This window comes from Falco naumanni, chromosome 1 (assembly GCF_017639655.2).
Source record: "Falco naumanni isolate bFalNau1 chromosome 1, bFalNau1.pat, whole genome shotgun sequence".
In the NCBI taxonomy this organism is placed as follows: Eukaryota; Metazoa; Chordata; class Aves; order Falconiformes; family Falconidae; genus Falco; species Falco naumanni.
The window spans coordinates 68,083,578-68,101,701 of NC_054054.1; the positions used below are offsets into that span (position 1 = coordinate 68,083,578).

At 36.8% G+C, this 18,124-nt stretch overlaps 1 protein-coding gene across 1 annotated transcript in view; it reads left to right on the forward strand.

The window, feature by feature from the left end:
• Positions 1-18,124, forward strand: part of COL25A1 (collagen type XXV alpha 1 chain) — a 309,062-nt gene that overhangs the window by 204,298 nt on the left and 86,640 nt on the right. Inside the window, exons 6-7 of the mRNA XM_040606854.1 lie at positions 12,160-12,186; positions 12,343-12,369. Coding sequence (XP_040462788.1) covers positions 12,160-12,186; positions 12,343-12,369 — 54 coding nt within the window. The remainder of the gene's footprint in view (positions 1-12,159; positions 12,187-12,342; positions 12,370-18,124) is intronic.

The following is an 18,124-nucleotide window of genomic DNA, read 5'->3' on the forward strand; positions in this document are numbered from 1 at the left end:
AATTTCTGAAAATAATTGGGTTTGTTTAAATAAAATAAACATGAAGATCTCAATCATTTGTTACATATGCTAGCATAAGCATCATGGGGAATCACACATTGGCATTCCACCTATTCATCTAGAAGTCGCAGCTGTCACCAGAGCATACTAGATCTAACAGCAAGTGAAGAACTGTGAAGCAAAAATTACTTGTAAGCCTTATTTTAGTATAGTATTGCTTAGCTTAACAGAGTACATGAGTACAAAAAAGCAATTGCAAGCCTAGTACAGTGGTTCCATTATGAAATGTACAAAGAGTTGTCAAAATATAATTAAGAACTCTGAAATATCTCTTGTATTCCTAAATCGTTTCTTTATCAAATGACCTTTGTATTTTCTTCACCCTATTCTACAGATGGCACAAATACACTAGTGTCTTCTGTGTTTTATTAGGAATTATGTCAAAGTATTGCACTGAGTTCAGGAATATTATATAGTATTTTATCATCCTGCTGCACATGTTTTTAATTTAATATTAAACTCTTACTGGCTTATTGTTTTTACTGATCCTCATGCTGTATTTCAGATTTGAATTCCAGGTCAATTTGTCGCAGATTCCAGTAGTTTCACTAGCTTTAAAGAAAAGTTAAATGAAATTAAGAGTTATAAAAATGTGTATTTCATCAAGCTTATGGTGACTTAAAGATAAGACTGTGATATATAAGACCTTAGTCTTTTAGAAGTTTCTCAAAATATCAGTTTCCTTGAACACCCATTATCAGCCCACAGCCCTGGTGACTTTCTGTGCTGGAAGCTTAGAAGTCCTGCAAACTAGAGAAGACCTGGGAGATTTGAATCTCAGACTGTCGGATGGAAGCCTCAACATTTGTATTTTCCATTTTAAAGTGACACTTTTGTCAATTGAAATTTTACTATAAGCAGCCTCATATGTAGCAGAAATGCTTCAGGTTCTTTATTGAGTTGGTGCTGTCATGAAGAGCTGTGATGATGTGCTATTCTTTCCTGTAAGTATGAGTCAAGTTTGGAGAGGAGAAAGAATAAAAAGTAGAAAATGCAGCAATTCCTTTCATTGGAGTGTTTTGTGTACTGCCAGTAATGCTATTAACGAGCATGGCACAGAAATGTCCATTCTATTTGCGAGCTTTAATCCACAATGTTAGGCTTGAAAAATGCTTTGTCTGTCCATGCAATAGCATAGGAGTTCCTAATAATCCTTTTTGCTGATGTCCATCAGTAACATTCAACAGTTGTGAGCTGCTGAGAAACATGTGAGAGGATCACATATTTTCAGAAATACAATCCAGTTATATTGCACAGTATGTCTGTTAGTGATCATTTGCCAAAAAGAATGAATATCCATTTAAGTATACAAATACATATGTGTGTAATTTCCCCTGAAGATGTTCTGAATTTTGTAGACCAAACTATTAGTCTTGAGGAGAAAACTGTTTTGTTTTTAATAAACTTTATGTTGTCTTAAATTGCTTCCTGTATGAAGATGTTGCCAGCCTTGAAGGTTACAAAAATATCTTCAGTCATCTCACTTTTATATATGACTATGTATAAAAGTATGCGTATGTTTGTAGTTGATATAAAAATTCCTTTACATTTATCCAGTGTTCCAACTCAAACTTTACAAATCTGAACTGTTCTCAAAGTAGCTCTATGAAGTATGTCATTGTAGTTACCTGCTGTTGTAGATGAGGAAATTGATGAAGATAAATGAAAGGTTTAGTTCTCATAGCATTTGTTTCAGACATATTATTTTATATACTATTTTTATGCGCTTTAATTTCTATATACTTATTGACTTTGAATAAATTGATCTTTGATTAAGGCCTGAAACATCCCCATCAAGACTAGAACTGTCACTTACAGTGTCAAGTCTTTGCCTTTTTTACCAGTGACTTGTAGCTGGGATAGTTTGTAAACACTTGCAGTAACCTGCCTCAGATGGATTTGTGCAGTGCAGCTTTTATCATTACATTTGTCAGGCAGTTCTTGTAAAAAGGTTTGTTTGGGTACTGGTGGAGCATGACATGCATAGAAACTGTTTAAGGAACTACAGGACGTGCAAGAGGGAGATAGGAAAGAAAGTAGGATAAGATCTTCAGACAACTGTATGTTGGTATTTCACTAAAAATATGTTTTTCCCAAGCATTATCATATCCTCAAGTTTAAAAAGTTACCTAGGTTGTGAAATATTTTCATTACTTTTAATCTGTAGAGGTTATACTGCAGTCTCAGAAACTTCTATCCCTTGGGCTATGTTGTACACTGCTATGGCTTTATACTAATATTTTACTGCCATCTTCTTTTAACTGTTCATGATATAAGTAATCAAACACACCACTTCTTTTGCAGCAGCATTTTATAGTAGCGTTTGCAGACAACACTAAAAGAATATCTAAATCTCTCTTTGGCATTCTGCTACCTTGAATGTGTAAATGTATCCTGTACTGAGTAGTAAAGTTTGGAAAAGAAAAAAACAGTGTATGACAGGATGCCATGCCTTTGAAGTACTCAGTGAAACTCAGGGCATTGGTACTGAAACAAGTGTGGATTCACCAAAGTAAACAAAAGAGTGGAATTGACCTCCCCTCTTTAAATGTCTGTGTTAAAATATATTTGCTGAAATTAAGTTTGGAGTTGAAATACAGCAAATGTATGTTAGCTGCAAAACCTTGTTTGTATGTGAGCTATCCAATATTGCTCATTTACGCAAGTTCAGCTTTTATTACTTGCCTTGATATGCCTTGATATGGTAACAGGTACGGGCCAAAATTCTTCAAAAAATGTACTGGACTTTTAGTAGAAGATTCTTTGAAATTAAATCTTACTGCTTTCAGGAATTAATTTTGGGTTGGTTTTAATTTCTTCCAAAGAGGGAGATGGGAAAGTGGGATAATCTATGAAAACAGAATTAAATTAGTATGGGTCACAACAATCAACCTGGTTGGGTTTTTTTCCTTGAATAAGCTCACTATTACTTCACTAGCTGCCTTGTTTTGAAACTAGTCCTTATTTCAAGTAGATGAACAGGGAGTTTTTCAGGTACCTCAGTCATTTGTTTCTGTGTGGTTATGATTTTTTTGTAGAGCTGTACCCTGCACAGCATCTGTTAATGAAGTACATCAACCTCCTTGACCCAATTGCCAGTGAAAGGCAGATCTGCCTGGTAGATATTTATGTGCTATTTCTCTACATACAGTAATGGAAACAGTAAAATTGAAAGATCCAGAAGGCTAGGTAGCTTGGAAGACATATTTCAATGGCCACAGGTTATTCTCTTGTAGGTAGGGACTGCCATTGGTGAATCTCCATTGCTCTGAAACTTTCCCCTTCCCTTGCTTTCTTCCTTTGTCTGTTTTCTTCAAAATACTTGAATTTTAGCCTGTCATCCTCATCAAAAAGGTTCTTTTAAGTCGAACAAAAAAAGACCAAGTGAGCAAAGGACACTCATCTCGGCTGAATTACCAACCAGGCCATTAAGCAATCAGGGAAGCAGGAGAGGTCTTTGAATTACAGAAGCCACTGTTCAAGTTTTAGGTAAAAAATGATGGAAACATAGAAAATGAACTGCTGTTTCTGAAAATAAAAGGAAGTTGTTAACTCCCAGTGAGGAGCTGTTTTCTTACTAAACTAGGAATAAATGAGAGTGCTCGCCTATGCATAAGTAGCTATCAAAGAAGGTACTAAAAATATTTAATAGTGTGTTTTTTTATCTCAAAAATATGGAAAAAGGATTTCATGAGCTTGATTGGCAGGAGGTGTAATTTTTTTCTTTTCAATGTCTATTGTGTTGGGAAAGAAAGCCAGAATGTACTTCCATGATCCCTGCAGTTTTATAAGCCCTGAATTCCATCAGACTATATTGGTCTTCCTTTTTTAGTCTTGTTCTTTTATTATTATTATTGTTATTGTTGTTTTCCCAAGTTCTCATTTGGATTTGGAGCCTATTAATTGCTTCTACAAAGTAGAATGTGTTATTTGGGTTCAAGGCATTGATACGTAATGCATCTGCTTAGATGAGGGGACCAGAAGGATACCAGGCTTTTTGAGGCTGATTACTGGTACAGTCCCCATTGGCAAGTGCAGAAAACTCCTCTGGAGTGGTACTATGCCATTGTTATTTCAGTAAGTGGGAATAACTGGGAGGTTAAGCAGTGCTAGTTATTTTTTTCTCCTTTGTTTCATATCCCTTTTAACGTTCAATGCAAAATAAAAGGTGTGAAGTCTGTGGCACTAAAAACTGTTTAGAGCTCTAACTTCTTTCCTGTTGCGGTAGTTTAACACAACAATAAATGAAGTTTTTATGAGGAACAGGTGAAGCCATCTACCTTGAAAACTCTTCACGGTCTAGTTCTTCTTATTGTAAAATTTGAAAGCAGCCTTTCATTCTTCTTTGTCTTTCTGTCCCCCAAACATGCTTTTTTATATTTAATTCATTGCTCCTTCAGTTTCTGTGGCATCATTTCTGTTGATTGCAGTGAGTATTTACTAATGAAAGTACAAGACTCTAGTCAATTGCACTTGTCATGTTATTGAATCTTATATACTATGAATCTTATCAAGAAGCCCATGACTTACAATAAATATTTTCATCTACTGACAGCAGACTAATTTTTTCCCATTCCATATATGTAAGTTTTTTCTGTCACTTGTGACATAACCACTCAACTACTGAGTGAAGGCTGATACAGAAATGCAGTCTGTTTTTTAAATTCCACCACCAGCATGCTCACACATGTGAAGAAACACACATACATACATAAATTCCTATTGGAGAGGATATAACAGGGACACAAAAATAATCTGCTGTGTAGTAGTCTAGTATAGGATGGTGCAGGACTTCAAATGTCTATTCTCAATGCAACAAAAGGAAGAGGAGGAAGAAGTAGGCAGGCTCCGTGAAGTGCTCCTTCACTGCACTAAAGGAGTGCAGAACAGCTGAACAGACTACCAGAGATACTGGAGGATGAGGAGTTAATCTCAGTCATACTGTATATTTTAGCAGGGTCTTTTGCAACAGGACAAGGAGTAATGGCTTTAAACTAAAAGAGGGTACATTTAGAATAGATATAAAGAAGACAGTTTTTACAGTGAGGGTGCTGAAGCAAGAATAATCTGTCTAGAGAGGTGGTGGATGCCCCATTCCCGGAGACATTCAAGTTCAGGTTGGACAGGACTCTGAGGAACCTGATTTAGTTGAAGATGTCCCTGCTAATTGCAAGGGGGTTGGACTAGATGACCTTTAAAGGTCCCTTCCAACCCAAATTTTTCTATGATTCTAAGATAGCATGTGATGCATTTCAGTTCTCAGTTGGACATGTAATTTGACAGGGATCTGCTGGAGGTTTGGTGGAAGACTAGGAAGCCTGAACCAGTCTGTATCAAAAACAAGTCTCATTTTTGGAGTGTTTTATAAACCGAGTATTGAATGCCAAAATTGGTATTTTGTTGTACTATCATTAAAAAATATTTTTAAAATCATGAATTGAACTTCAAACAGTCCTGAGGCTGGTTTGGAAAAAGCAAATATAACAGTTCCAGTAAAAAAATCTCACTGTTCAGTCTGTTTTAGGAATTCTGATTCTGTAGGGCACACATCAGTTGTGTTTTCAAATGTCTTCCTGCAGGTCTGAGCACCAGCAAAAAAATTGTGTGTTTCTGTCTTTTTGCTATACCCAAGATCATGCATTTGTGTCCTCCTTGCATCTATGGCATTATTGAAAACAGAAACTCTGGATGTTTTCTTATAAAATCAGAGAATTAGCAATATTGGATTTTCTCCTCTGTGTTTTTATGTGCTGTCTTACATGTTTAGTAGAGGAGGATATCCTTTGTGGTGGTTGTTTTTACAGTATTGCATCAAAACTCTAGTATCCTCAGTAAACTTCTGCTTATCTAGCAAGTAGGATAGAAAGGTGTGCTGTGGGCAAGGCACTGAGGGCTTACATCCAGGAAATACAGGTATTACAGTGTATTGAGCAGTAAGTGGTAGTCAGGAGGCTTTTGACTTTACCAGAAGCCATTTTCTTACCTCTGGCATGTACAGCAGCTACTCGATTCACAAGAACCTTAACAGTCAATTTAGATTGTAATGTTTGCTTAAATTCATTTACAGCAATAGTAAAGCCAATCTTGATTTTTCATGCTCAGGCAATGGGTGCAGTCATATACTCTCTGTTCCATGGAATCTTCACAGGTCTGTTTGTGTTGAGTTTTGCAGATTTTCAAAGAAAAATACTGTGTTTGTCTGTAGAAGGAAATAAAAAGTTGGGGGAGAGGACAGCCTTATTCGTTAAACAAAGAAGACAAGTGTGTCAGAGAAAGGAAGAGGAGACCTCCGCTAGCAGGTTCTTTCTTGGGACACTGAACCTTGTGCTTCTTCCCGGGTACTGAACTAGTCAGTTAGCAGTGACCTCTGTGCAGCTTGCGATGCAATCTGATGATTTTTGTGACCAACATTATAAAGTTCAAAAAAGCACCCCATCCTCGTCTCAGCAAGAGCGTTGCATGAGAAATGAGTGTCTAAATTACAGTCTAAATGCTTTTTTGACATATTTTGGGTAGATCATGTTCTCCTGCCTGCAGTTTATGAGCTTGTCTGATTTATGCATTGGCGTAAATCACTAGCTTCTGAATATGGTTGTATGGATTTACAGCAGCATTCACTTACAGTTTACTTGTTGGTATGAATGTTAACTGAGCTGTTTATCTAGATTGTTATATATATCAATTTTATGTTTCTCAGGTTACATTTATTTACATGATGTTTATGAAGTTAGGCACAGTTATCGTGTCAAATATTCAGGTTTCTTTTTCTCTGCCTTGGAATATTGTAACAAAAACTTGAAATATAAGGGGAGCAAAGAAAAGATTGGTAAGTGTATTTTAGGTGATGGCTTGGCTTTTTCTATAAAGTTTTCACCATAAGTCAGTCATATCCCAGGCAAAGGATAAAATAAGTGAAAGGGAAGGATATATAGTTTCAGTGGTACAAGCTGTTCTGATTCACCAGAAATTCTTGTGAGCACTTGTAAAATTGATGCAAGGTGAGATGTTGGCATTGTAAACTAGCATATGTAAACATTGGCTGTAAACAGGGCCAAGTTCAGCAAATGCCAAAACCACATTGTGCAGTCATTCAGGGCTTGCATAGTGAATGCAAGACTAAAATGAGTGTTGTAACTTTGAAACAGTATTGTGTTTCATAACACTCTATGTAACCTCTTATCTTATGATTCAGCGTATCTTATCCTAATATTTTGCAGCAGCTCTAGGCTAGCCTGGGGATTGTTGTTATAGTCACGAACTTGCAATTTGTGAAAGTCATGAGCCAATTTCAAAGAAAGAAAAAAGCTGATCTTTGTAATGGAATACTTTGTTGTCATGTGCTGGAACCACCTCAAAATAACTACCCTCAAAATAAACTGCAGGAATTGAAATAACTTAGGCAATGTATGGCATATCATTTAGATGTGAAAACATGCTTAAACTAAGTTGGCAAATTGGTTTCCTTTTTGAATTTGTCTAGATACCATTGGCCTGTTTAGTTTGCTTTTCTGCTCATCCGCACAAGACCACTATTCCCTTACGCTGCCAGTTATACTGTTATTGTGGGTGCTGTAGCTGCCAGTAGGGATGAATGCATTGTATGCTGTTTTATCCCAAATAGAAATTAAAAAATCTTGCAAGCTACATTCAGTCCTCTAGCTGCCAGGTTGCCTTAGCTTATGGCTGTTGTGGTTGTGGAAAGCAGTGACTATATCTAAGAGGTTATCATCACCTGCGTTTTCAGTGGTACCTCTGTCTGATGGGAGCTGCTGAGTTTGACATCTCAGGTTCCTTAGAGCCCTGAAGGTGGATGATCCCACTGGGACCTGGGACTGTCACAGTCCAATTGATTCTACTTGGGTGGTTGTTGCCAGCTTGTGCTGGGCACTGGCAGGTCCTTTTAGCAATGGCAACATATGGGTTACCTTAACAGTCAATAAAATTCTGCATTACTCGGCCTTGACTTTAGAGCTTTCTATAGAACCTAGAAACATTGCTGTTTCTTTGAACCCCTTCCTGAGGATCCTTTACAATTTTCAGTTCTACTTTCCCCTCAGTGCTTGGAGGAGCCTTTTTGGTCAAGTCACGGTAGAACTGCCTGTATTATGGTTAAAGGCAGATCTATAGCAATAGGAATATGGACAGAATATATCTGTAAGAGAATTCAGATTATTTTGAATGTTTGTAAAACCAATATAAATCAAATACTGGCTTTTTAAGAGGTCCTCTGAATATAACCATTGCAAAACTGTAAAGGGGGAAATGGCTGCAAGGGTGGCATATAAAATTAGCATCTTTCAGGGAATTAATTAAAAAAATGCCAGCTGTGTGAAAAAATCATGCTAATCACACTCGGATAACGCAAAGGGGAATGTTGTCTGAATGAGGGATTGGTCTTATGTTTTATTGTACCACGTTCTCTTGCCTTTCTTTTTCTTGTACACATATTTATAATAATGTAAACATTTTTTCAGAGAATGGAAATGGGATTTTTATACCCAAAAAAAAAAAAAAAAAAAAAAAAAAGGTGACCTGCCAGTAATCCTGAGCATGGCTGTTGAATGGATTTGACCCTGATTTCAGCTTTGTTCTTGGCTGGCAGGTGCCTGGAGGCTTTTCAGTCTACTTCAGAAGACCTTGTTTTAAAAACAGTAGTATTTGTCGCCCAATTATGAATGCAGATTTTGCATGTGTTTGTGATTTACAAGGCCTTGCTTATGTGAAACAGGCTATAAACTCTCCTTGGAAATGTATAGTAGTCTGGAGTAGATAATTACACTTTGAGAAAAGAGCCTCTGTTTCCAGTGAAAACACTGTAAAGTTATTTCAGAAATGCTCTGACCTCAGACGTTTCATATAACTTACACAAAATGCTTTCACATTTGTGCAGCAGCTAGCAGCTTGATCTCTGCCATCTCATAAACGAAAGCACAGAAGTGTCCCTGGGAAAAAAGCAGGATGTCTATGCTGTGGCCTACAAAGCTAGTGTTATTTTACTCACTCTGTTCTTTGTGTCTATACCCTTAAACAGAAGAAACCTTGCCCTCCTTTAAACAAATCTGTCTCCTAATCACACCCCACCCCCGCAAACCCAACTTTCCCTCAGATTTGTCTTCCTCCCTGCCTCCACTCAGTGTACACACACTAATAAATTCTGCAGCAAAAACCTTGGGAGAATTTCTCAGCACAAATGGAAAGAAGATGTCAAAGGCTGAGGCTAGGAATTTTGTTTTTAAAGTTGAGAGAACAATAGAGAACAATTGAAACAATGGGGGAAGAGCCAGAGATGGGTGAACAAGCCATGAAAGAATTGCATTAATTTTCTTTTGATGAAACCCCACTGGTTCTCTTCTCTAGCATCCAAAAGAGCTATTTTTGTTTGCAATTGTTTGTTTGTTTTTCAAGACTGTTGGTGGAAAGCAAAAGCATTGCAAACACAAGTGCAGAGGCTTGTGAGAATGTTTACACCAGAAATGCTCTTGTGGCCTTTTGAAAAGCTGTTTTTAACTTCTGGTACAATGAAGTTGTCAGATATATGACGTCGTGTGAAAAATGTGTGTGCTGGAAAGATGATTTAATAGAAACAATGGTGTGTGGCACATCATGAGAGCAAACACCAAACAGTCATAATTGCTGGCTTTGCCCAATAAAGAGCAATGAAAAAAACCCTGGATTTCAGAATATGATGTAGACAGGTAATTCTCAGAAAACCCTGTGCAGAAAAAGGAGAACAAAATTTAATTAAGATATGTGTTTCAGTCTTATTTAAAACCAAATTTGGGTATGGATTGTGCTTTCAGAGAACTCATGACAGAGGAAATTATGCAAGGGAAAGGCAAGGGCCACTTCTGTAGGTAGAGAGAGTTGAGCATGTTGCCAACATTTGTAGCAGGCAGACAGTCTAGTGGCCCACCAGATTTGCTGGCTGAAGCTCTCGTGTGAGCATGCTCCAACTTGTTTCTATTCCAGTGAGCCAGGAGTTCAGCGTTCAGGGAACTGATGCAGTCTCGGCTGTTTCAGTTTGTACCAACTGGCAGAGCTGTGGCAGGCATGCCTCGGGAAAGTTGCGAGCCAAAATCCATCAGAAGCAGGGCTACCCTTGGGCATAAGAACGGCGTTGAGCATCTGGATGAAGACAGTAACAACTCCCACAACCACAGCATGATCCAAAAGCCAACATCTGTCTGCAGTCTTGGTCATGTCGTGTTATCTCTAATTTCACGCCTAAGGCCCAAGAAACAGGATTCTGACTGTTGCAGATAGGGGTCATGTTATTTGCAGTTTGCAGCCAGTAAGATATTTAGAGCCAGTAATGGTTTGATAATTTGAGGAGATAGAACACATGAGCACAGCCCTTCACTTGTGCTCAGTGTTGACTGTGAAAAAAGGCAGTAACAGCCAACCCTGGCTGATTTTAGTTCATCCCATTCTGCAGTTACTGTTACTGATGGTATGAGTTTGTGAATTCACAAGCTCAATGGAATGTATGTGCATTTTTTAAAGTGGGCCTGCTGAAAATATACTCTAATGTCATGTCCAAGTAAGTATATGTGGAGTCTGTAACTAACAGTAGACAATGCTGCATGTAGATTCCAGAACACGTGCATTGGAAAGGGTCAGTAAGAGTTAAAGTATGAAAAAAATAAGACGGAGAGACCTTAAAGGTGCAGCAAGGTTGTAATCCATTAAATTATTTTGTTTAATTTTTTTTGAAGAGGACAAGTTCTTGCAGGGTGACACAAAGTGGGCAGGGGTCATAGTTAATGCAGCAGATAGTTTTGCCTCAGCTAGCGGTGAGCACTGTCCTTTCTGAAGGAGGCGTGGGGATGTCAGGTAGCAGACTTGTTTCTATATCCTCTGCAGCAGAAAGAAGAGATGGCAAGCTATGGAAGGAGAGGCATATGCTTTAACTCCTTGAAAGATTTAGCAGCAGATGCTCCTCTCTGGCATGCATTAGAAGTCCTTAAAAATAAGCAGAAAATTGGCTGCAATAGAGGTTCTCAAAGACTTGCTTGCGGTTGATCACATCTTTAATATACAGCAGACTGACCTTCCTTCCATTTGCATTTATGTGAACCACATGAATTTTTACTAGTATAAATTCTGAAATGGTTCAAATGTGCTCGGCTCAACTGGGTTGCACTTGGTTATTTCTAATTATGTTGCTGGTGGCAACCTTTTCTTGTGCTGCTTGCATGCAGGCACACACACACTCACTCTCTCTGTTGTAACAGTGGATGTTGCTAGCTTGGATGGCTCCTTCTCTGTTTCCAGCTGCTTTCATTATGTACCTCAGGTCTTTCTTTGTAATGAAACACCTGCGTATCTTTCAGAAAGCTGGAGGTAGAGTCTGCTCTGTGTAAGCAGCCAGTTCTCTGCAGACTGCTAGCATTTTTATTCACAAGATACTAACCTGAAAACTAGTGTTTTAGAAACCTGCTGGTAGCTTTCTGGAAGGTGCTCAATAAAAATGGCATAGGAAAGGGCCTCGCTGTTTTGTGATTCTGTCACCTTACTGTTTGGCTGGTGGTAAGTAACAATAAATATTACTTCTGCAAAACCATGTTATAAAAAGAGCTCATTTTGCTTAAAACAGTGTGCTTGAGACTAAACACCAACTTCAGCTTTGCCGAAGCTAGGAATGGAAACACTGCTTTTAGATTCCCTAATCCATTTTTCTTTGGCAATCTAAGCCAAGGAGGGTGCCAAAATACATGACAGATATATATGTCTCTGAATTTATTACCTGCGCTTGCAAAGGAGTTTTATAGTCTTAGAAAACATTTACTATCTGATAGGAGATAAACTGTTGTCCCTAACCAAAATCAATAGAAATTTTGCCATTTCAGGCATAGTTTTGCTTGTCTGCTAGTCTGATTCGACACAAGGGGTGAGCAAGCTATTCAAGAAATAACTGCAGAGTGCCGATTATTAATACAGTGAACAAGCCAGCTCCGGAATAGCCCTGGCATTTGGAGTGAAAAATAATAAGGAACTGCACTGTGAAGAAAAAATCACAGGCTGGTGCAGACCTGTTACTTGCTGTATCTCAGGACTTCGTTAGTATCAGTAATCTATCTTTGCTTCTGTTTCTTTCAGGGCCCTCCTGGTCCAAAAGGCGAGAAGGTGAGTTGATGTACTAACAACGTGAATGGAAAGTCCTCCCAGCATGAACTAAAGAGACCGTTTCTATTGACGCAGTGTAATGTTAGATTATGTAAGAGAGCTGGGTAGCACACAGATGCTGTGTTAAACCTATCATCTCATCTTTCCACTTTGCAGGGAGATCAAGGTGATCAGGGCCCTCGGGTAAGCATCTTAAAAAAAATGTTACACTTCCCCCTCGCTCAGTAGGCAATTAGTCTTTAGTGCAAAACTAAATTAAATACACTGTCTGAGCTAATTATGCTTATTAGCTGCATTTACCCTGCATGTTGAAGTTAAATGTCTGCAGGACAGTAATACTGAACATGACCAGATAGTGTCTGGGAAGATTTGAGTAACAATAGTAATGCATTAAAATATAGTTTCCATTACGGGTGGAAGCAGGTTTCACAGTGATTTTGCTCTGCTGTTTAAAAGCTGGCTTTCCTAACCAAACCTTTCAGTTTTCCCAGCAATGTTTTCATGCCTTGCATGGGCTTCCACAATGCAGAGGGACGGTGGGTTTCTAATAAAAGTGTACTTCTAGATTTCATGTAAAATATATCTAGTATTTAGGGAATTATAAACAACTATAATGTATGCATGTATTAGCTCTTTTTCCTTACATGTATCTATTTAATATTTTTAATAGCAACAATATTATCACCTCATAAATACACCCAGACAGTTAAACAGAACATGGTTTAGTTGTGGAAATGTAAAGGTTCTTTTAATTTTTAACTGTCATGTTTATTTTAATAGAGGAATACAGGGATGAAAGTTCAGATAGATTGGCTGTGCCTCTTCAATCTTTACATCTGTGCTTCATTAGAAAGTATTTAATTACATTGTTCTGATGATGTAGTGACTCTCTTCAGTTACACATTTATAAATTTTTCCATAACAAAGTGTTCCATGATATTTTTTACTGTTAACTATGATAATTATTTTGAATTTGCAATTTTATTGAAGTTTTTTGTTTCATATTATTTTATGTATTTTAATTTAATTTCATTTTACTGTTTGCAGTCAATAAGATTATCTAAAGTCACAACATGTTTTTATATCTGAATTTGATGTTGGTGCTACCAGTGTTAATTACCTACAGGGTGTCCAGTTATGTCTGGGGATACGACTGCACATTATAAAGACAGAGGCCTATTACTAAACAGCTTTAAATATTGTTTCAGTTGAAACTCAAAAAGAAGAATTGGAAAAGTATTTAAAGAATTAAAAAGGAAGTAGAGGGTAATAAAGCGAGGAATATTTTTTTGTAGGCTAACTAATACACACGCTGAAGATTCTGAAGAATGGGAAAATTTCCTTTTAATTTCTAAGCAAATTTAGTATCTCTCAGGAGCCGTGCTGGGCTGTGTATTTTGGCTGGTTCTGTGCTACAGAACCTCATGAGGAACACGAGGAGAGAGAGGAGAGTGTCTGTGGCTTACGAGAGGATGCTCCATTCAGATAGTGTGAGTCAGGGGTCTGCGCACAGGTGCTTGCACTAAGTGACCTTATGTTCAGAAGAACTGGTGGTTTGTTCGGAACAGGAGAGCACATTTGATGGAGGCATTAGAGAGGGATGCAGTAACAAATAAATATGGAAGAACAATGTTGTAAAGAGTATTACATAAACTTGAGGGTAGGAATTTGGAATTATGAGTGTTGGAGAAGTTTCCAGGGAAAGATCCAGAGGTCTGAACACAGAAAAGCAATTGAAGTGGTGTCAACACAAGGGAATGACGATGCTGTTTTTTCTTATGGTGGCACAAAATGTCAGAGCAGAGGACAGTTTTGGAAGGAAAGCAAAGGTGCCATAGCTTCCACTGGTGCAGATATCCTGGCAAAATATTGGAGAGATGCAAGAACTGGAGAGTAGATAAGTGTGCGAGGCTTTCAGTCCCTGGGCTAGAAGTGTTGGCGATACCCAGTAAGAAGATGCCAGTTTTTTCGGTGCTACCTTATAACAGGAAAACCTGCAAGAGCTGCAGTGGAATATCTGCTACACAGAAACCATTGTATCCCACTTTGCCAAGACATACCCCCTATACTGGAAGGCATTAGAATCCTTACTGGACCACACAAATTATGGTTATGGCTACTTTGTGGGTTTGATAAATCAAGTACAGCTAAAAAGCAAAAAATATCTAACCTAAGGAATTCGTGTTTAAGGACATCTGCAGCAGTAGCCGGCAGTTGAGATTGAATTCTATATCTGAATGTAGAAAAATAATAAGTTCAGAAGTAAAGAGGAAGAGGTGGAAAATAGCATCTTGTGGGTTGGCTGAACCTCCATGGACTGTTTAGTCAGTGCATATTGTAGTAACATACCTCTTTTTTAACTATAAGCATATAAATTAGGTAATTTGCCCAGTCATGTTGTTATCCCTTTATCTCTTTTGAAGTGCATTTGAATGTGTTGTACAGCAGCTTCTCCTTTTTTGACTTGTGTATTTCACAAGTAATAAGTACTACAAAGCCTCTAACCATTCTATGTTTCATGGTACAGCAGTTATCTCTTCTGATGACTGTCTTCAGCGTAAATCTGCTCAACCTACTGTGCCAGAGGATTTACAATATAATTAATGAAAAGTATATGTGTAAGTTAGTCATGCCCCAAATGAAACTAAACCCATTTAAACCTGGTTGGTTACCTTTGCATGAAGTTTTCCATCACTACCTATGTAAAATAAATGGTTTTGGAAATAATACTGTACTGTATTATTTTAGAGAAATGTTGTACCTGAAAGTGACTGTGGGATGACATCAACATTTGGATTTGCCAAGTCTACAGAAAGACTGGATATAGTATCTAAAAGTGATAAACATTTTAAAGCTAATTAATCTTTTACACATAAGGAGCCTGAAGTTTCCTTGGTTTTATATTTTTACATATTGGTTTGAAACTAGCATTTAGCTTAGCAAATATTTCCATTGTTCCAAGTAATTTTTATGACTGAAATTTCAAAATTACCCTTATTCTTTAGAAAAGCTGCTTCTTTTCCTCCAGGCATTTTCATTAGTAAAAGAAACCAAAGTAAAATGTAAAGACTGTCTGGGTCAAGCTGAGACCTTAAACTTTTAAAATTCTGCTGAAAAAAAAAATATTTGTGAAACAAGAAATTTTTACTTTCTGTCCTCACCAAAATTTTCACCTTGAGACTTTTGAGAGGTCCTTCTTTCAAAAAATATTTCAAAAGTGTAAAAACAAATCATTTATCTTTAAAATTCTTATTCACAGTCACTGGACATGCTGAGTGTATATACTGAACTACTTGGAAGTTCAGGTTTTCTTGAAAATGTCTTCAATAAATTAATACACTAGTAGGAACCCGGCCCTGACAATACTACCCAGAGTTCAGGCAGCTGTATTTTTAGAATAATGGGTCTGGTTTTGTTTTGTTTTGGTTTTTTTTTTGGTCTTTTTTCAAAGAAACTGAGAGGTTTTCTTAAGTATTCAGAAGTAATCTATTGATCAATCTCCATCATACAGAGATGGCATAAGGGCTCTAGTTCATAATGTCATATAGCTTACTCTACTTATGTCCATACTGCCTGTAGAAAATGTGAGCTAAAGCAACATTCCAGTAGTGTGACTGATGTTGAAATTCATGCCCTGAGTGTGAGTTTGAGCAGCAAGTTAATACAGCTTTTGGTCACATGAGACCACAGATAAGGTAGTGGTGGATGTGTTCAAAAGTCCTAATCTTATTTGAAAAACGCTCTTTTGATCTCTTTATATATTTTTTATGTCAGATCTCTACTCATATACTCTACTACTATAACTAAAGTTCTAGTAGACAACATTTAGGTCAAATGCAGAACTAGCTTTCCTCAATACCAGTGTAAGAAACAGTAATGTTAGTAAGTTTTTTGGATTCTTGTCTTTTTGCAGAGGACAGGGCTTCATGACATGTCTACAGAAATTTGCATTACTGTTCTGAGCTATGTCAAAATTAAAAATAATGGGGTTTAGCCTGTGGACTATTAGAATAAATGCTGATGTCAGTCCGGTGCTCAGTTTCATTTGCTCAGCTCTACCGCAATTTAAAAAAAGCCTTTGAAGATTTCATAATGGTAGGATTGCAAAGGATATATTGCCAAGTAGAGATTGTACCATGACTAAATCTTCCGAGGTGAACATTTAGGAATGGAACAGCTAGTACTGAGTGTCTTAATAAGTCTGTTCTCATCCTTCTGTAAATGACATAATAAATCTCTTCTGTCATTTAGTTCAGATGCATGAGAGATTCCTTGTTTATTAGGTCCAGAAATCATCAGCTAGCAGCTGCCTTTAAATTGAACTTGGTCTAGGTACAATAAGAAACAACTCAGAGGCCATACTTAAGTATTTCACAAAAATATTTTCTCCTTTTGGTATGCTTAACTAAATTTTCCTAGCAGCTGGTTCTACACAGAACTGGTAACATCTCTAAAATATCTTCAGCAGAAGAGATTAAGTTCTAGAAAGGAAAGGTATTCAGAAGTTTATTATATTGTGTTATTTATTGACTCAAAGTTTTAAGATTCCTTGTGTACTGTTAAAACAGTTAGTTTTGGGTAATGATAAAACATTCTTTTCTATTTAACTCTTTCCCCTTTGCTGATTACTTTTAATATATTTGCCACTTATTTGCTGCACACTAGAGAGAAATCATTGTTCTACAATAGAAATTTTGCAGGTTCTACTCTTATGTGCTGGCAAAGTATTTTAAAATTATCTAATATTGACAGAAATGGTCCTGGAAGCAGTCTATTTACTGAAATAACTAAATACAAATATGTGTATATATAGATACAAGCTATCTCTTTAAGCTCAACTATTGCCTCACTTGTTACATTATAGACAAAACTTTTTTTACTGTCCCATATTAAAGGAAAATTAAAGGTATCCAAGTGATACATTTTCAGCCAATTTTTCTTTTAAGAAAACTTTAGAAAGTCTGGTTTTAATATGTGTGCATTATTACTTGTTAATATTTTTCAAAGGAATGTGTAACAAATATTTTGAACCTTTTCCTGTTCCTACTGACAATAAATGGAAAACCTCTGTTGATGTCATTAGAATCAGTACCTCATTCATAAATCAGAAAATACTAGTTACTGAGTGATGATCAAACCATGATCATTAACTACTCACCCTCTTTTAAAGCCATCTTATTTTGTATTATGTTTCATTCAAAAGTTGGTTGGTGGGTTTGGGTTTTTTTTTTTTAGAATGGAATAGGTTTGCTTCATAAAATAGATAGTACTATATAAATTAACCTGATTTCTTGAGTTTACCAAAAGCAGGATTCCATTTTTTGGAGGCATTGCAACTGTAGCAAATGTAGGTAAATCAGTGATGTAATAGGAAGCTTTGTTCCCAAAGAGTGCATGGCGCTATTTTTATCCTCATTCAACATCTTGGCAAAGCAAAAATGTATTGTATTATAGTCACAGTACTATATTAATTAAATAAAAATGTACATAATTTAAACATATTCTGTGAATTTCTTTCAGGACTGTCCTTGATGATGTTTGATTAGATACTACTAAAGTTTCTCTTAACTTCTATAAATACTGCTCATGAATTTTATCTGCCTTAATAGAAGGACTACGTAGCTTTCATTAGCATAAATTAGCATTGTCCCCACCCTTTTCTTTTCTGATTAAATACTCTTTGGTTTCATCTATATGAATACACTGCAAAAAGCTGTGGCAAAGGTGGTGATACAGTGATGCTATTCCCTTAAGTGGTATTCTTATGTCTGTATAAAAGCTTATTTTCTGGTTTACTATGTGTTACTTCAAACATATAGTATAAGCACAGTACTGCTTTAAATTCATACTTTATCGGTATGACTACCCACATAGTTATTTCTTCTGTTATTAATTGTCCTGTGTAGAGCAAATTACAGTTCAAGTTATAAACTATATA